The 22722-nt window shown below is 61.1% G+C and overlaps 2 protein-coding genes across 6 annotated transcripts in view; both read right to left on the bottom strand.

Moving 5' to 3' along the window:
• Positions 1-549: 549 nt before the first annotated feature.
• On the bottom strand, positions 550-12889 carry EVA1B (eva-1 homolog B). Of its 3 annotated transcripts, none has more exons than XM_074934443.1 (3): positions 12704-12889; positions 2169-2286; positions 550-1881 (listed from the first exon to the last, which is right to left on the bottom strand). In XM_074934443.1, the coding sequence occupies exons 2-3, from the start codon at positions 2233-2235 to the stop codon at positions 1466-1468; spliced, it is 483 nt and encodes a 160-aa protein (XP_074790544.1). In that variant the 5' UTR covers positions 2236-2286; positions 12704-12889; the 3' UTR covers positions 550-1465. The 3 variants fall into 3 exon arrangements, with proteins under 3 accessions (XP_074790544.1, XP_074790543.1, XP_074790545.1); XM_074934442.1 differs by lacking the exon at positions 12704-12889 and adding an exon at positions 10070-10299; XM_074934444.1 differs by lacking the exon at positions 12704-12889 and adding an exon at positions 3678-3790.
• Positions 12890-19922: 7033 nt separating this feature from the next.
• The window catches only part of STK40 (serine/threonine kinase 40), a 42425-nt gene continuing 39625 nt past the window's right edge, over positions 19923-22722 (bottom strand). For all 3 annotated transcript variants that reach the window (XM_074934212.1, XM_074934213.1, XM_074934214.1), the window contains 2 exons: positions 22027-22111; positions 19923-20641 (listed from right to left, as the gene is read on the bottom strand). In XM_074934212.1, coding sequence (XP_074790313.1) covers positions 20423-20641; positions 22027-22111 — 304 coding nt within the window. In that variant the 3' untranslated portion in view covers positions 19923-20422. The remainder of the gene's footprint in view (positions 20642-22026; positions 22112-22722) is intronic.

Here is a 22722-nt window from a genome sequence, read left to right as displayed (position 1 = left end):
CATCACAGCCGCATGCCCCTGGGGTCAGCAGGGTTCCCTTCCCCTGCAAGGGCTGGGAGCGCCCCATGGGCACAGACCCCATCGTGCGTGGCTATGCAGGACCATGCTGCCCTGGGCCCCCTGCAGCGCCACCCTGTGGCACGGGAAGGCAAACCCGGTCACGGCACAGCAAATGGGCAGCCCGTCCCCGTGCCTGCCTCCTGAGCCATGGGCAGGGCTGGGCAGCTGAACCGAGCTGTGATGGAGCAGGGAGTATTAACCTGGTAATGTTGCATGGGAGTTTTACTAGTTTACTGTCTGCAGTGATGCTAGATGGGGATGGGAAATGAGGGTGTGACTTCACTGAGGGATGATACTGGACAGTCAGCACATAAAGGATGGCAGCTGCCCCTCATAATCTGAGCCCAGGAGGGGGTCGGGGCCAGGTGACACCTTCTGCCCGGGCAACTGGACAAAGGCTGGCGGAGCAGCCGGGGTGTGTGGCTGGGTGAGACAGCTGGAGGGGGGTGTCGGTTTGGAGCTGGCTGGCGGGGGGGGGGGGGAAGGGGGGTGGTCCTGTTTTCTGTACCTACAAGCTCTCTTTTAGCCTGTGTTCCTGTCGTCTAATAAACCTTCTGTTTTACTGGCTGGCTGAGAGTCCCAGTGAATTGCAGGAAGTTGGGGGTGCAGGGCCCTGACTCCCCACACGCAGTGACACGCGCACCCCAGGAACTACTGCTAACAGACCAATAACGATCGCGCTGCCCCTCGCCTTTAAGCTCTCCCTTACTTAGCACTCTGCACTACATGGGGGGCTGGACTTGGGGGGACTGCATTGTCCCTCCAACACCAGCCAGTACCAGGTGTTTCAGAGGAAGGGGCAAAGCCCACACCCACGGTGGCCAGTTCTGGGAGTGTCCGTCCATGGGGGTGGCCAGGTTTGGCTAAGCCCCAGTCCATCCATGCCCCGGCAGGAGGAGCCTTTCCAGGGCCTGGACTTGCCGGGCAGTCAGCGCTCGCCTTGCTGCCGTCCCATGCACTCGGTTCGCTGAGGGTGGGAAGCCAGCCTGGCAGGGCATGCGCGGTATCCCTGATCAGGTGGGGGCAGGGAGCTCCTGCAGGAAGCGGGGGGATCCCCGTCGCCAGCGATGAGAGCGACCCTTCCTGCGCCGTTCGCGGGGTCCTGAGCAGCCAGTTAACGGGAGCAGCTCCTCAAGGAGCATGCTGCTCGGCAGAGCTTGGCGCCCCTCACTCAGCCAGTAAGAAATGCCATGCACGGCTGGCCCCAGCTAACTGGGCGTTTCAGGGGGGCCGAGCCCCGCCCAGCTCGCACACAGACACAGTGCCCAGGGGCTAGCCAAAGGGCTGTGGAACATCTCCAGACTCACAGGCACTCCCGGAAAGGGTGCCCAAGAGCAGCGCGTGCACGGGGGGGGCCCTCACAGGCTCGCTCCGGGAGCTGGGCGGCCTGGCCCCGTTCCCGCAGTCAGTAGTAGTGCACTCTGCCCACGGTGCCCGCGCCCAGGATGTCCGGCTGGCCGTTGCGCCAGATCTCCCGGATGATGCGCTCCCGTTCCTCCAGCCGTTGTGCCCGCTCTAGCTCCTCCGCCGAGGCAAAGACGTTGACAGGCAAGGTGCCATCTGCCGGGCTGTGGTTCTCCAGGGGGATCTCGGTGATGGGCAGCGGGGACTCCGCCGCCATGTTGTCAACCGTCTCCTCCTCCTCCTCCTCCTCCTCCTCTTCGTCTTCCTCGCTGACGTCCTGGAGGCTCCGCCGGGGCTTGGCAGGGAGGCGGCGGGTGTGCGGCTGGCAGGAGATGCGGATCACCAGCAAGCAGAGGGTTAACACCAGGCCGAAGCAGACGCCCAGGACAAAATAGAGGCCAAAACTCTCAGGATTGTCTGGCACGGAAACAAAGGGGAGGGGCTTGAGCGCAGGGACCTGTCATGCTGGGTATGACACGCCTGGCACCCATGCCCAGCCCGGGGGCAGCCAGCCAGTGGGCTCTCCCTGGGAGGTTGGTGCCTGCCAAGCCCTGAGTTCCCAGGGTCCTGTGCAGCTGCCCAAATGGGGCGGAGGGGGGGCACTAAACACCTGCCCTGCTCCCCCTCCCATCTGCCCCAGGAGCATCCAGTGCCCAAGTGGGCAGCACAGCCCCCACCCCCGGTCATCCCCCCCAGACACCCACCTCGGATGTGGGCGTAGGCGGCCATGCTGTTGCTCAGCAGCTCCATCTCCCGCTTGCGTGTTTCCATCGTAGCACACGGGGGCTCTCGCCAGGCCGAAGGGCAACGTGCTCGCTGCACCTAGGAGATGGGGGGGGGCTTGAAATGGGGCTGCCCAGGCACTCCCACCCCGCTGTCCCTGCTCCAGCCCCTCAGCCGCTGGCTGGGGAGGGCCATGGCTGGCTCTGAGGGGCAGATCCGCCCAAGGTCGGGGCCTGGTGGGGGCTGCCTGATGGCAGTGATTTAATCGCCCCTCCCCCCCCCCCCCCCGGGGGGCCAGGCACCGTGATTTTCGTTGTAGGACGAAATCAGGCCGCTGCCCTCCGGGTTCCTGTGATTGCTCCTCACAGGAGGCAGGTGGCCGGCCCGGCTCAGCGGAGCCTCGTTACAGCTGCGCCCGTGCCAAGCCAGAGCGATTCGCGGTTTCGCGCCAGGCCACTCCAGGCACCAGCTCACGGCTGCATTTTAGAGCCCTGAAAGCAGCCGCCCGCCCCCAGAGGGGGCAGGCGGGGGGGTGGTTGTGGGAAATCTCTGGGGTTTTCACATGAGTCCACACACCCCACCGCCACCGCAGGTCATGGCCCAGCCTGGGGCTGAGAGCTGCCACGCAGGGCTGTAGTTGGCACGGCTGCTGCCCACCCGTCAGCTGGGATGCTGGCTCCCCGAACCCAGCCCACTGCCCTCTGTAGCGGGTTGCTCAGGGAGGGGGGCAGCGCTTGCCGTTCTCTCTGGGGTTTCAAGTGGCGCCTGCAGCCCCACAACCCCCCAGCCCCAGGGAACAAGCTAAGGCAGCGCACAGACCCTGGGACTAATCACCACCAGCCCCATCCCGTGACTGTCAGCCCAGCTCTTCCCGCCAGGCATGAGCCCTGCCCCGCCCGTTCCCAGACACCCACAGGGAAGCCTTTCCCCACTACACTGCCCAGGGCTCTGGGTCCAGGCCCCTCCCTATAGGTCGTGCCAGGGGAACACTGCCCCAGAGAGGAGTGTAACCCGCACTATCCCGGGACACACTCCAAGAGGGCCATTAACTAACCCTCACACAGCGCTTTACAACTGCCCAGGGCCCTCCCCGAGCCCTGGGCCAACGATGGGGAAACTGAGGCACAGAAGGGGGAAGTGCCTAGCCCTCGACCGTAGAGCCAGGAATGGAACCCAGCAGCTCCCTGCTTTGTGCTCAGACCACCGCCTGGGCTAGTCTCCTGGGGCGGGCAGGAGCAGAGCCTGCAGGCGGGGGCTGGTCGGTGTCCTTTGCGCAGCGGCGGCTGGGGAGCGGGAGGGATTCTGCACAGCGTGGGGGCTCGAGCAGCACCCCAAAGGTGACCCGGGCGCCTAAGCCAGCCCAACGCTGCAGGCACCCAAAGGCCCCATTAGCTGGAGGCATTGGGTGCCCACGTGGCTCCTTGGCGCACACAGACATGGGGGGAGGCAGTGAGGGGAGGGCATGGGGGGGGGGGGGGGAGAGTCCTTACCGGCTCGGGGCGCCAGGCCCTGCTGGAGGAGCTGCAGCCGATTTCGGAGCCTTCCCACGTTTTTTTGCCTGCGGGGAGGGGCTGAGCTGCCCATTATGTCCATGCAGCTGCACACCAGGCATCTGGAGCAGCGCGCTGGGCTGGGGGATTAGCCAGGACGCTGCGCCGCGAACGGGGGCCCCCGCGACCAGGCAAGGGCCAGGGTGCTCAGGGCAGCACTTCCCCTCCCCCCGGGATCCTGGGCCCAGGGAGCAGACCCCCTGCAGATGGTGCCAAGGCCCCCCCGCCCCAATGCCCCAGCCTTCCCCGCAGTCCAGCACAGCAGGGTCAGCTGGGGCGCTGAGCAGGGGATCCCTCGCTGGGAGGCGGCAGGAAACACCACCAAGCTGGGAGCATATGGGGGCTGTGGGAAGCCAGGGCCCCAGTTAGTGCAGGAGCGCCCCGGCTCGCCCGGGGCCCTACCCATCTGTTCTGAGCCGCTGGGCTCGGCTGTGAGCAGCAGACCCACCCCCCCGGGCGCAGGTTTGGAGAGGAAGCACCTGGCTCCCTGTGTGACCCTGACAGCCCCCTCGCACCACTCCCGCCCCTGCCCCTTGGCTCCCGGAACACAGGCCCCAACGGGCAGCTGGTGCCAAGGAAGAGGCAGGAGCCAAAGCCAAACCCATTGCAGCTGGAGGGGGAGGGCAAGCGAGGTGGGTGGAGGGAGGCTGGAAATCCAGAGCAGACACCGGCCGAGGCTGCAGGGCCTCTGACTCCAGAGGGAGGGGAAAGCCCAGCAGGAGCCCTAGCAGCTGCCCTTGCCAGCCAGCCAAGGCTTCCCCGTGCCGCCCATCACCCTGGAGTGCTGCAGCCCAGAGGCCAGAGACAACCACTGGTTAGGGCCCAGTTTTCCATTCGAGGAACCTCTCGGTGCACCCCTTCCCCAGGGGAAACACTCCAGCCCTCCCCCCGCCCCCCAGCACAGTGAGACCATATTCCAGGCCCCCCCAGGGCCCATCGTCTCCAGGAATGCAGCCCTGATGGAGGAGGTGGCTAACGGGCACACACCCAGTTCGGGAAACGGGCTGGTGAAAGATATGTCCCTCTGGGCGTGTGCCCCACGCAGCCATGGCTCCAGCCCAGCGCCCCCAGACCTGGGAGTGCTCCAGGCAGGATCTGAGCTCAGCAGAGATGCCCAGGCCGCAGGATGTGACAGGACAGCACCCAGCCTGTGATGCCCCTCTGGGGGATGGCGATACGAGGAAAACACTCCGTTACACGCTCACCTAAGAAGGGCTTCGAAACTACAGCGATTGGCTTCATGCCAGCGTAAGGAGCCTGCAAACCTCCCCATCGCCCTAGTCTAGCCCCAGGGACAGGGGAGTGCACGCTCCCAGGTCACACAGGGGACAATGAGGCACAGAGCTCAGAGGTGATAAGACCAAAGTCAATGGCAGAAACGGAACCCAGGCATCCTAGCTCCCAGCCGCCCCCCCCCCAACCACTAGACCCCACTCCCCTCCCAGAGCTCGGGGCAGGACGCAGGAGTTCCTCCCGCCCCCCACGCTAGACCATCCAGTTCCACTCCTCTTTCCCAGACTCCTGTTCAGGGAGCTGTGCTGCACCCTACCCCGCCCCCCACCCCTCTGCCCCACAACCCCAGCTGGGGCCCAGCCCGTCATGGCCTGTCTGGTGCATGACCCGGAGCGGCTGTGCCAACCCCTCCCCGGCCCACTGCACCCGGCTCTTGAGTGTGCAGCAGGGAGCGAGCGCTCGCCCCACTCAGCCGGGCCAGTGTCTGGGGACGATCCCCCCACCGGAACGGCGAGGACATGCTGTCGTCATGACAACCCAGGGCCCGCTCATGGCGTGAATTGTTTGCACATGGAGCGCCGAGCCTGCTACCAGGAGACGGAGCTGCGCGCGGAGGAGCCGGGGGGCGTCTCTGGCCGAAAGCAGGGAGGGCCTAGCCCAGGGCAGCCTCGGCTCCTCCACAGGGAGCATCGTAGACCACGCCAGACATAGCTCACTCAGTGCCAGGGCCGTGTGCCGGGCAGAGCCGCTCCGGGGGCAGGAGTGACCCGTCGCTCCCCAGCTGCACCCAGCTAACCCTCGACTAGGCCCAGGGTCCTAGGCAGCCCTGGCCCCGGCTCTCCCTGGGTGAGCCAGCTCCTCCTGCAGGCTACGGCTGGAGACAGCCAGCGGGGACCTTGCACTGTAGGGCAGGGACTCTGTAAAGACGGAACCACGGGTCCCACTGCCCCCATCAGCCCCGGAGCAGGGGGCCGGAGGGGCACAGTGGAGCCAAGCTCTGATACTCCCCAGCCTGGAGTGGTGCAAGGTCACCCTAACTTGCTCTCAGCTGCCCCTGTGTGGACATGGTGGAGAATCCAGGCCCTTGGGTGCCTTAGGGCACTGACATTGTCCATGGGCTCCAGCTCAGCAAGGACTTCTCGTCTTTCCCCGTTGGCCCAGGTCCTGCTGTTGGCTCTTTGGGGCAGGGGCCTGGTCGTGCTTTGCAGAGTCCGGTGCAGCCACCGCTCTGCTGACAGGGCTGGATTTTCAGGCTTTCAGCAGAACGCGGCGAGCTGGGTGCATGGTGTGTGCTGGGCTCCTAGGAGAACCTGTCCAGAAGTGGCTGGGCGTGGAGCCTACGGCAACTGGGGATTTCGCTTTCTGTGAGCAGGCAGCAGGTGCGTTCCCTGAGGCTGGTGCCCAGGGACCCCTCTCATGCTGAGCCATGGCCTCTCTCAGACCAAAGCCCAGGACCCTGCCAACATCCCTTCCTGCAGCTCAGGGTGCCATTAGTGCCCAGGGCAGAAGTGGGCTGAGAGCAATGGGTCCCATGCCCCTGTGGGATCCCACCCTGCTGCTGCTATCAGGTATGGGAGCAAACCCAGGCTCCTCCCTTGTTCGCCTCCTGGCCCTCGACACCAGGCGCTGGCCAGGGCACTGGCTGGGGGCACAGGGCTGGGCCGGCTGCCCGCTATGGGGGAGCACTGCTGTCCTCCCTTGACGATGCATCACAGCTCAGAGGAGTCTGGCTCAGGAGGTCCCGCTCTGGCTGGAGCCTTCATTCCTCTGCCCTCCTCATCTGATGGGTGATTCCACCGCACCCACCAGCCCTCAGCCTGGCAAGGCTGGGCACTAGCAGACTGGGGGAGAACAGTCATGGAAATCAGGCAACTCCCCGCCCCCCACAGCTGGCCCTGACTGCAGCCCTTGCTGGCCTCTCAGCGGAGATGCCAGGGAGTGATGGGCCATCCGTAGGGGGATGCTGAGAGCTGAGAAGAGGGGGAAGCTTGATCAGTTGCTGACTGCGCCATGCATCTACTCGGTGGATATGGAGCAGAGCCAAATAACCCAGTCAATAGCCTTCCCTTCCCAGCATCCCCCAGGACAACGAAGGAGAGGGTCACTCCTGTGGCAGGAAGGCAGGGCTGGCGGTGCTCCATGCTGGCACTCCTACAGCACCCAGCGTCCTGAGGGCTCCCCGAGCACGTTACACAGCTCGGCAGAGACCACCAGCAAAATGCAGCCACCTCGGGGGAGAGAGCACAACTGTCTCCCTGTGCTATGACAGTGTCGCAGAAGGGCACCCCACTAACTAGTGTTTCCCAATGCACTGAGCTCTGGGTGCCAGCTGCCCATCCCCCAGCCATGAAATAACACCACATGGCCAGCCTGCATCCCTGGCCTGGGCTGGCTGGCAGCCGGACACAGATGTTAAGAAGCCACTGTCCCAAGTGTGGCTCTGCCAGGCCCCCAGCGGCTCTCCCTGGGATACTCCAGCAGGCTGCAGCTCTCCCAGCTCAGCCCCGCCACCACTGTTCCCCTGCCCAGATCTGCCCCAGACGGTTTCTGGCTTGCGCTGAGTAAATAGGATGATCCCAACAATGCGTGGAATGGCAGTAAATCTGCAGACGCCGGGCTCCTGACCACACGCTCTTGGCTGGGGGCTCTGGAGCTGCAGATGCAGAAACCAGCCGCAGCCGAGCACAGAAACGCCTCTATTCTTTCCCCTGAACGTTTTGGATGAATTCAGCACTTGAGCAATTATAGGGCTAGGAACATGGGCTGGAGCCAGGCACAGAGCCAGCAGGGAGGGAGCCAGCCCATGCCCCTCCGTCAGCGCGACCCCGCTCCGAGGCCCCCCAGCTCTGCGGATGGCCCCTCAGTTCTGATCTCCAGCCCCCCGAGCTGTTGCAGCCCTGGATTCTCCCCCACCACTCTGCTCCTACCTCTCAATCTCTACCCACAGCCCCCTGCTGCCGCAGCCCTGGGCGTGAGGGAACCAGGAGCACGGGAGTGGGAGAACCGACTCTTACTCCATGCACTTTGGATGATCCCCCTCTCAGCACCAAGCTGCCATGTACCCACTCTCTCCTCCAGGCCCACCTTCAGTCTGCATGTCTTCCTTCAAACCCTGATCTTCCCGCCAGTCCTCTGACTTCCCTCCCAACACATACTTCAAACAAATTAGGGAACTAACCAGACACTGCGCCTTACTTTGCTGCTCAGATGTCTGGCTTTCTACTGCCTTCTTTCCATCTGCCCACAATGGTATGGTGCCTACCTACTGTCAACTCTTTGGGGGCAGGGACCGGGTCTTGCTGCCCTTCTAAAGAGCCTGGCACCTCGATGCTGTACTGACAACTTCTCTGGGCCTTAGCAGCTGTGAGGGGCGGGCTCCCCGTGGGGAAGAGGAAGGCTCAGAGTTCCCGTTTGGCTGGAGGACGGGAAGTTTAGTCCTTTAATAACCATTTGTTTCAAAGGAACCTAATCTCTGGGAAACTCTGATGAGTGCCTTTGGCAGGTTTCTAAATACAACTAGAAGGGGCCAGTTTACTTCTCCCTCCCCCCTCTCGCCTTTTAAATTAAAACCATAGCACTTTATCTGCAGGCCATGTGTTTACTTAGCGTAGGGGGTGGGGGGGAGCAGAGAGAGGAGGGAGCCCAGAGTTGGGAACCTGGCGGGGAGGGTGTGTAGGAGAAGAGACAGAGGGAGGGAGGAAGTGGAACCAGGAGCCCGGGGGTGGCTGGCCGGCCCGGGGAGGGTGGGGGGACGGACTCAAGTCACCTCTTCCCGAGCTGCTTGTGCTGGGGCGGCCTGGGCTTGTTTTTGAAAGGCCGAGTGGCATATTTATCTTGTGAGACTTGGCAACTTTGGCTTCCTCCCCGGACAGGCCAGCGGTGGCTTTGGGGGGTGGAGTAATGTCACTGGTTTGCATGGGCCCTGCCCCGCCGTACAGCCCCTTCCTGCACCTGGGAGCAGGGAATTACGCCCGGGGCTCGGTGCCCCACGCGGGGCAGTGACTCTGCCAGTGCAGGCGGGGATGGGGCTGACGGGCAGCATGGCAGGGCAGGACGGGGTGCATGGACGGTACATGAGGCTGCCAGGGCCACCGCAACTGCTCCACCAGCCGTGTGCCTGCAGAATCGGCCCCTCTCCCCTGCTTTGAGGCCCTGATAACCAGCTGGTATTGGCGTGGCTTCAGCCCTGTCTGCTCTGCTCCCTGCCTCCTCGCTCCCTTCCCCTCCACTGTGGGGGGAATTCAGACACCTCGGGCTCTCCCTGCTGCTGGGGCAGCTGGGCTGGGGGTGTCTCTTGACTGCTGTGGGGCTGGATCAGCCGGGACCCCCCTTCCCACCCCAGCCCATTGCTCCCAGAGCAGGGGAGGCATGACAGCGCGATCCAGCGGGGCCAGCTGTGTGGCGGGAGAGTCCCACCTGCCAGGGGGCTGCAGTGGGGCACGGCGGCAGCTCATGGCAGCACTTGGTGGCTCCTGGCTGGGGGCGCTGGCAGGACCTGGGGGCCAAGCCCCAGGCTGGAATCCACAGAGCCGCCTGCGGGGAGTGGAGTTGGGCCTGGCCCCTGGCTGCACATGGGAACCCCGGGGGGACATGGCCGGCGGATTTGAGGGAGACGCCCGGTTCGTGCAAGGCTCCAGGAACACAGCCCCATGCGCTGCCCAGCTCTGGGGCCCCCGGAGGGGGAAGGGTGGTCCAGGGGCCCACAACAGAGCCCCACATTGTGAGAGACCCCAGCCACGGGGGTCACTCAGCCAGAGGCCAGATCCCTGGGGGGTACGGGGGGCAGCAAGAGCAGCCCGCGGCCCGAGGGGTGTCGCACACAATGCCACCCCGCGGCACGACCCACCAGCAGCCAGGGCGCCGGGCACAGAGAGCGGCCGAGGGCGCCGGCCTCCTGCTGACAGCCCGGCTGCCTGGGCCTGGCGAAAGCCGACCTGTGTCGCTTCACCCAGGGATCGGGCAAGGGTTAATGCTGAAGTACCTGGGACTGTGACATTAAGGAGCAGGTCTCGCCCCCAACCGCCCCCCACACTGGCCCCGCACCCCCTGCTGCGCTATGCCAGGGAAAGGAGGGGCGCCCGTCGCAGGCACCAGCTTACCCCGCGTGCTGCCACCCTCACAGCAGGGGCCTTGCGGCTCTGGGGCTCCCGGCTCCCCCCAGGTCCGTCCGCGAGCGCGGGCTCTGGAGCAGCCCCGGTCTGGTGCTCCCCGGGCCCTCTGCAGCTGGGGCGGGATGGGAGCTGGCTGCCAGCCCCCCGCCCCAGTGCCGGCGGCCAGTGGAAAGAGCCGCTCACTTCCTTCCAGATGTGAGAACAGGCAATAAGTGTTCGACTCCGGGCTGCAGCGCCCGCGGGAAAAGTCGCTGTCGGAGGGGGGGGAGGGCAAGCCTGCCCCTCCCATGGCCGGCCCCTCCCCTCCCCCTCGGCAGGAAGCTCAGCAGGGGGGAGATTTAAAGGCAATGGGAAAAGGAGGCGCTGGGCCCCGAGGAACCCTCTGTCCTGCTCCTCCTCAGACTGCCCCATGGATCCACAGGGCCTTTCGGAGGGCGGGGGGCGGTCACAGCAGGGACGAGCTAATCCCCTGGCACTGCGTGGGGGAGCACGGGGGGCCTCTGGGGCCCAGCACCGCCCAATTAATTTCTACTTCGGAGGCCAACGAGCCAAAAACCTCAAAGAAACGCTCACCCCAGGCTGAGATATTTGCTCAATTTCCAGCCTCAGGCTCCCTTGGAACGTGGCTCAGGCACGGCTCAAAGTCCCCCCAACACGGGGCCCCAGACACGGCCCAAATGCACCCAACACAGGGCCCCAGGCATGGCCCAAAGTTCCCCCAACATGGGGCCCCAGGCACGGCCCAAAGTCACCCCACACGGGGCCCCAGGCACGGCCCAAACGCACCCAACATGGGTCCCCAGGCATGGCCCAAAAACACATAATACGGGGCCCCAGGCACGTCCCAAACGAACCCAACACGGGGTCCCAGACACGGTCCAAAGGCACGCAACACGGGGCCCCAGGCATGGCCCAAAGTCACCCCACACGGGGCCCCAGGCATGGCCCAAACGCACCCAACACAGGGCCCCAGCCACGGAGCAGAGTTGCCCCAACACGGGGCCCCAGGCATGGCCCAGTCTTCCCAAAATGCCCCCCTCCCCCAGGCATGGCCCAGAGTCGCATGTAACTGGCCTCGGGCCAGTCTGCAGCCAGGATGAGGGTTTTCTCCGAGAACTGGTGCAGTCTGACACGTGGGGGAAGGAGTCAAGGGGATGAACTGGAAGGAGCGTGGGTAGGAGACGCCCCCAGAGCTCCAGCGACTCTCCCTGCACTCGGGCCCTGGCAGGGGTGAGCTGATTTCCCAGAAGTGTCTCTACCCAGGGAGGAATGAGGAAAGAAATGCAGCAAATATGTGACACATCAGCAGAACTGTCCCTGGACAGGCCATTGCTAGCGCTCCCCGCAGGCAGCAGGGCCCCTCCCAATGCACAACAGCCCTGGCACAGGGCTCTGAGAGCCCCCAGGGAACCCCAACCTGCATTGGGGAACTTGCCTCTGGCCCCCCAGGAGCTCAGTGGGGTAGGGAGCCCCTTGGAGTCTCTGGAGGGGTTCCAGCAGCCGAGGTGATTGTAGCGTGCACATTGCATGCCCTTGCAAAGGGCGCTCCAAGATGACTGAGGTGCTTTTGGAAACCCCAGCCTGGGTCCCTGACGCATTCGATGCCCCTGGGGTGGGACATGAAGTCTAGCTCGATACCAGCAGCAGCGAGGGGTTCCCTAGATTGGGAGCCAGTCCTGCTGCAGGACTCCCCAAAGCCCACAAGCCCTGCCTGCTCTCGCCCAGCCGGCAGCTGGTCCAGCATGGACCTGCCAGGGGCCCCACTGGGGAGGAGGGGCCGTGGCACTCACCAGCCTTGGGCAGCACCTGGTTAATGATTGACACTGAGTCAGGGTGTGCAATGCAGGAAGGACAGCAGGTCAGGGGAAGCTGGGCCAGGGCACCTGCTCAGCCAGGTGGATATGGGGCACAGGGGGCTAGACTGTCTGGGGTAAGGGGGGAGCACACTGGGTGCAGTGCCAGGGCAGAGGCGAGCTGCGCACCAGCCTCCTCCCGTGCCCTTTGATACCAAGTGGCAAAAAGCGAAGCAGACAGCATTCGGGGGCACCCAGGCTGCCCGGGCACCGTCGTCTTCAGGGAATTCTGGTTCCTGGCTCTTCTCCTTGGCACGTCCCAAGGAGGGGCCTGTTTCTTGCACCCCGTTGCGCTGGGGGCTGGGGGGCGACAGGAGGGAGTGCCAGGCTGGGGAATCCAGCCAGCCAGCCAGGGTGTGGGCAGTGCACGGGAGTACCCCCAAATGGGACACGTTCACACAGTGGAAAGGGCCCCGTATCATGGCCCAGAGCATGAACCATGGGATGGGGGCATGCCCAGGCCTTCCTGCTGCCCTGCCTCTGTCCAGGACGCAGACAGAAGATGGGGGCCCGTGGTACGGTGGATGAGAGGCTGGGGGCATCTGCTCCCATCCTGTCGGCGGTGGCTAGGATAGAAGGGGCCGTGACCTGGCCCCAGCTCTGACCCATTGGGGGCCGTGCTGCCCCCCCTGCGCTGGGACAGGAAGGCTCCCTCCCAAATGCCTTTTCTAGCCCCTGCAGCTTCCTTTGCAAAGGACCGTCCGAGGCCAGAGTAGGAGCGACCAAAAGGGAGACCGCGCAGGCGGCTGCTGGTGGGGCTGGTACTCACCGAGGGGCGCTGGGGGGCCACGGGGCCGCCTGGCTGATGCAGGATCTGGGGCTGCGCGGTGGCGGCAGGAGCCGGCTGCACTTTGGCTGGGACGTGGGAGAGAAAGGTCTGTTTAGCATTAATGCTGCAGCAACAGGAAATAGTTTGGAGGAGCCTGGCGGTCAGCGCTCCCCAGAGCAGCTCATGGCAGCCCCCCTCCCGCAAGCCGGGGGGGGCGGGGGGGGGGCAGCGGGTTAAACCTGGCTCCCTGGGGACGGCGGGAGCTGGGGGCAGGGCCCGGAGGAAAACACTTTGCAAAGGCAGCACTTTGTGCATCATCCTGTACAGGAGACAGGCCTGCCCCAACCCCCAACTCCAAAGCCCTGCCATCCCCACCAGCTCTGATACTTCCCCACATCTGAACCCCCCAGCCCTCCACCTCCCCTGCCTTTCCTGCTGGCTGCTCCAGGGGACGCCCCAGGTTCTCCGCAGCCCAGGCTGGATGCCCCAGGGCCCAGCGCCTTGGGGACGTGCTGGGAGCTGGGACCCCTGGCCATACGCAACTGGGTCTGAGTCACACGGGCTGCTGAGACTCAAACCCAGATCCCTGATCCAGCCCCCCAGGCCCTTTAACAGGCCCCAGCCTGAGGGGAGCAGCCCTGCCGGCCCCCTCTCCCCCAGCGCATGGCTGCTTGTGGCCCCATCCTCCCCCGCTCAGGAGCTCGCAGCCCCCAGGCCCCTCTAGGGTCTAGTACTGCCCCGGGAGACGAGAGCAGAGCCGGCTGCTCCACAGCTCGGCCCACCTGCCCTGGCTTCCATCAGCAACAGTGCCAGGGCCAGCAGCCACCAGCCTGGCGGAGGGAGCACTAGCCTGGTACCACTCCTGCGGGGGAGCGCAGCCAGCACCCCACCTCTCCCCAGGAGCCCAGCTGGGCGACTCCCTCGGGGCTGGGAGAGGGCGAGCAAGGCAGGAGCTGGCCTGGCTCTGCTCGCTGGGACAGTGGCTACACTAGTCCACCGTCACTGGGCCTGAGCCAAGGTGCTGGGGGCACCGGCCTTCGCCCTTCTCTGCAGGCTGGCCACGGTGCCCAGGGAAGGGGTCTTGGCTCAGCTCCAGCTTCTAAAACTGGACAAGGAAGGAGGCTGCGTCCGGCGCCTTCCGGGATGTGCATGAGGAACATGGGAAGTCTGTCCATCCGGACCCTGGAGCCAGGGTCCCAGCCACTTAGACACGTCCCCCCCCAAGGCCACCTGCCTGGGGTCGCACGGTGTGTTCGATTAACTCTTTCAGGGCTGTCGTGGCAGGGGAGCAAGGAATGCGGGTGCAGCAAAGGGATTTCCTAGCCAGGCACTTTACTCTTCAATGGCACAGCGAGGCGCAGAGCTTGGGCAAATGAGGGCTGAACGCCCCCCCCCCCGAAGCCGAGCTCACCCCTCCTGCGAGTCCCAGGGCTGGTCAGCATCCATACACAAGGCAGCCCTTCCTGCTGCTCCCTCCTCCAGCCCGCTCTCCTGCCATGTGGCCACGGGCTGGCCGCTTGTTCAGAGAAGCAGTGACCTTTTAAAACAGTCTCTGTCCCTCCTGCTGCCCACATGGATCCACTGGGGAACCTCTGGGCTCCAGCCCCACTTGGTTCCGTGCAAAGAGTCAGCCCTAGTCACAGGAACCCCTCGTGTTCGGGGGGAGTCACTCAGCACTGGTGGCTCTGCCAGCATCTCAGAGGCACCAGCCCCCACACTCGCTAACATGCAGAGGAGCCCGGCAAGGAACAGCAGGGCCAGAGCTGGGGGGAGCAGGGCACCAAAGCAGCCAGCCTGCATCCGGCCACCCAGGGAGTCCAGCGTATCGCCGCAGCCCTCAGAGAGGGGATTGGCGTCAGAGCAGTGGGGGCAGGGGTCTGGCACAGCACCCCCACCCCATCTCCCTGCTGGAGCCAAGGCCTTGGCAGGGTGAGGCTTGTTCTGCCCCCATCCCCCGGTCTGTACAGATGGAGGGCAGGGCCTGGCTTTCACTGGGGCTTTGTGCAGCGCCCAGCACGCCAAGGCCCCGCTCTCGGTTGAGGCCTCTACGCAGGACCGTAATGCACAGAGTAAGTAAGAGGCAGCTCCTGGGAGCGGCTTGAAATCTAGGCACCAAGAAGGCTCTGCTAGCCATCCATCAATGGGGTCTCTGCATGCCACCACCATAGTGAGGGGCAAGGCTGTGTGTGCCCCCTTATGCCAACACCCCCATAACAGCAGGAGTGTGTGGGCAGGGCCAGAGGAACATGGGGCCCTTAGCCCCTGTGGCATTCCTGGGCCCTTTCTTCCATCCCGTCTTACCCCAGGCACTGGGAGCTGCCAGCTGGGAAAGCTCCCCTCAGGGCAGCTGGGTGGGGCGGACATCCTGAAACCAGCACCAAGCTCCCCTCCGAGGCCCAGGGAGGCAGCGACACGGTTTGAGGTGGATGAAGGGGCTAGGATTAAGGGTGAAGAGGGCTGGGGTGGGCTCTGCGGGGAGCACTGGGGACAGACTAGGTGTCATGTTACCCTGTTTGTTCCAGAGTCGGGGCTTCCCACAAAGTTCAGCTTGGAGTTCTCCATGCTGGGGATTTTTGGTGTTTATTAAATGTACATGAACAACCTGGCCCGGCCCTGAACTCAGCCCACGGCCACCTTCTAGCGCTCAGCCCTGCTCTTGCACTTGTTCTGAACCAGCCAGCCACCCATTGCCACAGCAGAGTGTGACGAAGCGGGACTGTTCATAATGTTTCCTCTGAATAGTGTGGGGGTGCCTCAGTTTCCACTATGCAGTTCTTAAGTATCTCGGCGGTGGGGTAAGGGTGTGTGATCATTGCAGAGCCCTAGAGGGCAGGTGTGTGCAGGGGTCTGGACACAGAGAATGGCAGATACCCTGTTTCCTGGCAACTGATGGCCTGGGCCCTTCCCCAGGAGCCTGCCTGAGTGGACCCGCTGTGGGAAGCGCACAGAGGGGCAGAGGATGCTGAAGGCTCCGAGGTCAGACCCAGGAAGGTGGAAGCTGTGTGAGCTGTGTGTCCTGCAGACAGGCTGCTCACAGAAAGGAGACTTCCCCAGAGTCCTGCCTGGCTTCGTAGGGAGCAGTTCCAGAGCATCGCCCGGGGACTCCGTGACACAGGGCAGCCTGAAAAGCCACTGAAGTGGCTGGAGGAGCAGCCTCAAAATCCCTGGGATGCAGCTGGCCGCCAGCCCTGGGGCCTAAGCGTTCCCAGACCCCGCTTGTTCTCAGGTTGAGGGGGCTCCTTTCCCAGCCCCACTCTGCTACTGCAGGGGGAAGCACATGGCCTTGTGGGCCTTGTGCCCTGCTGGTTTTCTCTAACAAGGGGAGGGGAAGCCCTAGGGGCCCAGGCCAGAGGGGCTGGGGGTGCAAGGTTTGACCCAGCAGTCAGTGATGACAGCCCCTCCCTTGCTGCAGAGGTTTGTTCCTACAGCCAGCATGTAACCTCCCGTGTTTCCCAGGAGGCCAATGTACAGGGTGAGCCCCATGGCCTCCACCCCCAGGTAGTGCTACCCCCAGTTCAGGGATGCAGCTCCAAACAGGGAAAGCCTGCATTTGCAAGAGCCTGTACAGGCCTGAGTGAGCTGATGAGCACTCAGGGCACGACATGGGCATGGGGCATTTTCACAGCGGGATCCGAGTCATGTCCCTGTCCATGCAGGGCTCTGGGTGCCAAGGGCTGGATGTGCTCAGCCAGATGCCCAGCACGCAGCCAAACCAAGCGCTCAGAGTTAAAGCAGCCAAGCACCAGCCATGCTGGGGTCAGTAACCCCCCAGCCCCAGGGGAGCAAGAGTCACAGGCCAGCAGATGGGCAGGGAAGGTGGCATGGGGGAGTTACAGAGGAAGGGCAGGGGAGGGCACAGCACAGGAGTGACCCTGCAACAAGCAATGCTGCAGCACCATTACCCCTGCCGAGCCAGTTAGGCTAGCAAAACCTGTGCATTAGGAAGTGCCCAACCCCTGCAGCACCCGGGACCCAGGAATCACCATCTGCAGCAACAGGCAAAAGAGGCAGGGCAGCCCTCCAGGCTGGGTCACGCTCAGATGGCGCTTGCCAGCTGGCGCCATGGGCTCCTCACACAGCAGCCACACCGGGCTGAATCGTCCGCTTGGGAGTGGGGCCTGGGACAGAAGCCTCACCTATCCCAGAGATCTCCCCAGCATCAGGGTGTTAGCAGGCCCCACATGCTGCTGCCCTGGAGGGCTGGCAGATCCCTCCTGCTGAACCTCCAGGCAGTGAAGGGCAGTGACGGGGAATGGAAAGCATCCGCCCCCAACTCCCCTGCATTAGGCCTGCAGTGCTTCCCCGCTCCTCTCCGTCCCCACATGTCCCTCCACCCCATCTCCTCTGTCCGCTTTGGGGGTTAACTCTGCTCTTGCGGCTCTCTCCACTCGCTGGGGGCTAGGCCAGGCCAACCAAGGGCGTGGGCTCCCCAGCAGCGCGGCAGGAGCAAGACTTCAGACACGACGGCTGAATGGCCGGTGTTAGCAGGCAGCTGCGTCTGCCCAAGGAAACTCCAGGCCTGGCTGCCCTGCCCCTGGCCCAGGCTCACCCCCCAGGGGGTTTGCCCTCCCCCCAGCCAGGTGAAGTCTGTCAGAGTAAGACCAGGGCACCTCCTGAGGACACTTCTTACAGGGCCAGGCTCTGGCTTTGAGTGCCCTCTAGTGCATCACCCCACAAACTGCAGCCAGGAGCCCAACCGGCAAGCCCTACATTGGGGGCTGCCCCTCGGGCAGAAGCCCAAAGCAGGAACAAGACACCCCACATCTTCCTGCTGGGACTAGTGGGAGGGGTTACGGATTCTCAGGTGGGCTAGTCCTGCTCACCCCCTGCTCCTTGGGAGGCTAAGCAGAGTCGCTATTCTTCCCCACTCAGGCTACTCAGCCTAGGGCCAAGCTGTCACTCCCGCCCCACAGCCCCGACACACACACACACACACGCACGACGCTGGGCCACATGACGCCAGTTCTACATTATGAAATTTTATTGCTGACATGCAGGAAGAGTTTGATGTAGTACAAAAATATGTCTTTATACAAATTTTCTTCTTCATTTTTTACAATAGGATCCTTGTCTACAGCATGTCATATGTCTAATCTACTGAAACCAAACCCAGCAGCTCTCAAACCCTCCCCATGCACTGCCATCTTTTTCCAGTTTCTTTAATTTAAACATGTGATCATTCACTGGTGATTAGCCATTTGCAGGAATACTCAGTATTATACAACTTTGCAGAGTCCCCAGAATATTGCTTTAACTTTAGGAAAAAATGTAACATGAACAAGTTGCGAGCTAGACCGGGAGGACGGATGGGGGGGACGGAGGTGTGACAATCCACACAGCGCTCCTGGGCTCCAGCCTGCTGTGAGAACTGTGGAGGGGAAGAGGAACTGGCAAGAATGGGCCGTCAGGCTATCGCAGTGCCCAGGTCTCGGAAAGTCCTTCCTGCACGGTGCAGGGCAAGCCTGCAGGGAAGCCTGCCCGGCAGAGCTGTTATGTGATGATTGGCTGATATTTCTGAACAGCCGATGGCAGGGGGCGCCACATGCCAGCTCTCTCGCTGATGGCACGGAGGGGTGGTGGTGCCACCCCCGTCTGTAGCATCTTTGAACAAAATAAATAAGAGACTAAGACGACTTCAAGCTACTGGCTCATCCTGGCGAGCTTGGCAAGGCTGTTCTAGTCCCTGTTAGTGTTCATAAGTCTAACTTCCTGCACACTGTGCATCTGCTTCAGGGAGTTCGGAGGCAGAACATAATGCCCAAAGCTTACAATTAACCTTCCTGCCAAGGAATCTCAGTTCAGCCCCCGAGTGCATTAACAGGCAGAATCCACTGACAGAGGGCTGCAGATTTAAATACAACTGGGAACATTATCTAAAGACACCTCCAGCCTTTAGGCAAGAGACGGCAACAAGCTACAAATAAATCCCACGACTCACTCCACGCTTGCGCTCACGAACGTAACGGGGGCGCGGAACAACTGGTGCTGGCGACGGGCCCTCGGCTGCTCTACTGGATATCCAGTGACAGGGGGCTCGGCCAGCGAGCACCTGTTCCAGGTACTTGGCAGATGTTGCTACTTCTCAGCACAAACTCCTGTATCTAGTGAGAAGTATTTCTGATTTGGCAACCCTGAGCCCAACCTACGGCCAGCACAACTCCCACCTCCGTGCCAGGGTCCAGGGATTGCCAGCTTCTCACATCTATTATTCCAGCATTTCCTTGCACCTGCCCAGCCAGCTCCCAGCTATCCACACCACTGCTTCACTATGTAGCTCCACTGAAATCAGGTGGTTTCTTTGGTTACCACAACTAGGAAAGAGACCATTACATCACAGCTTATTCCTGTGAGTGCTGGGGGGCTCCAAGCTACGGCTGGGAACAGTGTGTGGTCAGGTCTAGGGGAAAGACCGCATCTGAAAAGCAAAACTGGCTTCTGGGTTAATCAGAAGCCTGGATCGGGCAGCGTAGGCCACGGGATCTCTGGTGAGAACAGTTCTCTGGCAAGACAGGCATCCAGTTCACATAATGAGGCTCAAATGATCTATCCCGTTCTCAACACAGCCCAATGCTTATTTATGGCATTTGGTGGTGGAAGCTGGGATGTCCCTGTCCACGCTGACTCCCAATGGCTAGACCAGAGGAACAGCACCAGATTCGCATGTCAGGACTGGGATGGCAAGATAAACTAGAGAGCACATACAGTAGAGGCTTTAGCCAACTCTCCCTCTAATTCTACACAGATTATTCTGGGGAACCTTTTCACATTATAACTCATATATTATATCTGTACCACAATGAACGGTGAAAATGCTAACAGAATTAATGCAAATTTACTGCACCTTAGATAAGCTACTGAAAAACAGGTTAAATCATATATTCTCGAGAAGCTAAAAGAATCCGTGAAAGGTGAGAGGGGAGTCAGGGCTAAGATGGGCTAAATAGGGTTCTGCAAAACCTCTGAATAAGCCTGGAAAGACTTTATAGACATTTGTAACGCTGGCCTGAAATGGTCATTGGCATCTCACCCTGGTTCTACTGCTCAGGAAGCAGGCTTCATTTCTTAGCTGTCTAAGGTAACCTGGATGTTAATATTCGTATGAAGCTTATTAAAGGCCCAAAGTGCTGTTACTGAGACGCCAGACACCAGCCAGGATTAGACAAAATATATCCATCCTAGGTGTTGTGTTAAAAATAGAACGAAGGTTTCATGCAGATAAGGGGTGGGGGTGGGAGGTTTCAAGAAATTGTTACTTTCATGAAACTCAGATAAAATTAAGCTTATTCAAACCATATGGAGCAAATGCTACCAGCCAACTCTCCATACTGCACACTCAGCCATGGCACTTGCGCCAGCAAACCGATTTCACCCTTAGTGATCTTTTCTCTTCCCAGAGGCTTTGCTCGATCCAGAGAACAGCACAGTTAAAAAGACAGAGGTAGATTAAAAAGTCATGATTAAAAGCAGATTAGTCATCCAGGCTTGGATTTAAAAATGGGAGATTCCAGAAGATGCCAAGAGTTTGCTGCTTCCAAAACTAGCTTTTGAAAAAGTCTTCTCCCTCCAACAGAGTGAGCATGAGTGTGTGTCCCTCAACAGAGCTTGAAGGAGCTGCTACATTATTCTCTATCACAGGGCACAGGTATTGCTGTCGAGCTGTAGTCGCGACGTGAAAGGCAGACTGCAGGATGGTGCTTGTGCTGTTGGATGCGTGGGAAGCTATTTCCGAAGGTATCGCTGGGCCAGGATGGCAGCATCCAAAGGGTTCATCGGCTGGGCATCATGCCCCAGGCGCCTCACGGGTGGGATGTTCCCAAACTGCCGCTTCTGCAGGAAGCTCTTTGCCTCATGCAGCGTGTTCTTCTCCTCAGCCAGGAGCAGCTGCTGCCTCATGTAATTCTCAAACTCGTACTGTGAGCATTCTTCGGTCACCTTTGCCTGCCGACAACACAGAGTGAGTCAGAGCTGTGGGAGTGCCAGTCCCGTGGCAAAGCACGCTTGTGCACAGCCAGGCAGTGTGAGCCCCTGAGGCCTAGAGACAAGCACTCACTAGCCTTGGCACTCTCAGTGCATTTATGCGCCTTCACCAATACCCATCTTAGATAGTCCTGAGCTACCAATAAAGCAGCAAAAAAGAGTTCATCTAACTAAAGCATGCAGGCCTCTGGGCATCCTGTCTACTAACACGGACACGTGCAGGGTTCCCATGCAGTCACCACCAGGGAAAAGTAGGAATGGGGCACTCATGAGCTGTCCTGCCCACTCAGAGTGGGCAAAGGGTGGGCATCTCATCCCAGAGCTGCCAACTACACTTGATCTGGGACTTTGCAATGTAGTAGTTTGACCACGACTCTGCCACTCTTACTGTGAGCCCAGCGAGGTGAGTGGGCCAAGTGGCAGCCAGTTTCCTCAAGGCTAGGAACGCAGCCCGGGCTGGTTAGCGTGGAGCAGCACGAAGGCTCTACGAGGTGCGCTGGTGCAGCGAGGTCACCAGCCATCGCTTCCCACACAAATGCACTGGCGAAGAGAACAGGATGTTTATTCACTCTGCAGAATACACGAGAGGTGCAGAGGTAGTGCTGCTACCACTTCCTGGTTCTCCCCGCAGTGAAGCAGCAACTCTGGGGAGCTCGTTTACACGTGGAAAATTCAAGCCCAATTGTTAAACAGAAAAGCTAAGAGACCAACAGAGTATGTGCTAGCTGGTACTGCCAGCTGCTTCCTCTGCATAGCCCTGCTGTCATTACCCTGTTGGAAGGCATCAAACAGGGCAATTATATCTAGGGTAACTGACCACCCCTACAGCAGGGGTAGTCAATTATTTGTTGCCAGGGTCCAAATTTCTTGGTATAGTCCAGGTCCAGATCCCAGAGAAAATAATGATGATGATAATAAGTAAATAAAAAATGTCAGGGTCCGTTCAAAAGTATCTGGTGGCCTGGATTTGGCCCAGTCCACCTACTGACTACCCCGACCAGTGCCACTGTTACAGATGGAGATCGGAGAGCTAACGCAACCTTCTGCGTTGTGATTCCAGCAATGCTCCCCTCCCTGTTTAGGGGGTGTGCTGTGGAGGGCAAGGGTCCTCCTGACAAGAAGACACAAGGAAAGTGAAGGGACAAGAGAAAGTGGGAGTTGAGGAGAAAGGCAACTGAAGGGGAAGAGTGCTGAGGCCTGGGGGAAAGGAGCTGGCTCTCAGAGCAGGAACAAATTCTCCTGTGTGCCCACTCGGCAGGACAGCTGGTTACCTGCCCACCACAATCAAATCCTCCCTATATCTCAACACCATGTGAAATAAGCTCACCACCACGCTACATTCTTACCTCTTGTGGGGTTTCTGGGTTAGTCACCTGGTCATCAATATCAGGCACCACTTGCAAAGGGCCACTTAGTGAGGACATGGACTGCCTGGGGCGTGGAGAACACAGTGTATTAGCAATTTATGGCACAGACACACCAGAGTCATGAAACACACAGACAGGGTACATCCCACCTGCCATGGAGCACCTCAGTGCGGTCACTGCAGCTCCAGCTAACCAGGCATCTCTAGTGCCCTAGTTTATCTAGGTGCCTCGCAGACTACAGCCAAGGAAGACGCTACTTCACACTCTTGGTTTTTGCCAGTGCTCTAAGCAGGATGTGGCACTCTTACCGCCTTGTTTAGGCAGAAATGAAAATAGCCTGTGCTCCAAAACCTGCTGCGCCTGACTGCTGACCCACCGGGTGCCCACTCTAGCTCCAGGCTTGGGGGCACTTCGCAGCAGAGACTGTGCATTGTGCAGCTGGGGAGTCACACGGGGGTAATTCGAATGAATTGCTGGGGGGGGGGGGGGGGAAGAGAAGAGAGGAGGCAGGGACTGTTGCTGGAATGGGCCCTTGGCTAGGAGCTGAGACAGAGGAGCTTCCTCCTGCTCAGTACGTGCACAGTTCTGGAGTCAGATTTATCCTTAAATGGCATCCCTGTCCCCCTCATGATTACATACTCTAATTTAGAACAAACATCTAACCCGTACCCTTTT

The sequence above is a fragment of the Natator depressus genome, chromosome 19 (assembly GCF_965152275.1).
Source record: "Natator depressus isolate rNatDep1 chromosome 19, rNatDep2.hap1, whole genome shotgun sequence".
Lineage (NCBI taxonomy): Eukaryota > Metazoa > Chordata > Testudines > Cheloniidae > Natator > Natator depressus.
The sequence above is the reverse complement of the archived record's forward strand: the minus strand, read 5'-3'. Positions and strand labels throughout refer to the sequence as shown.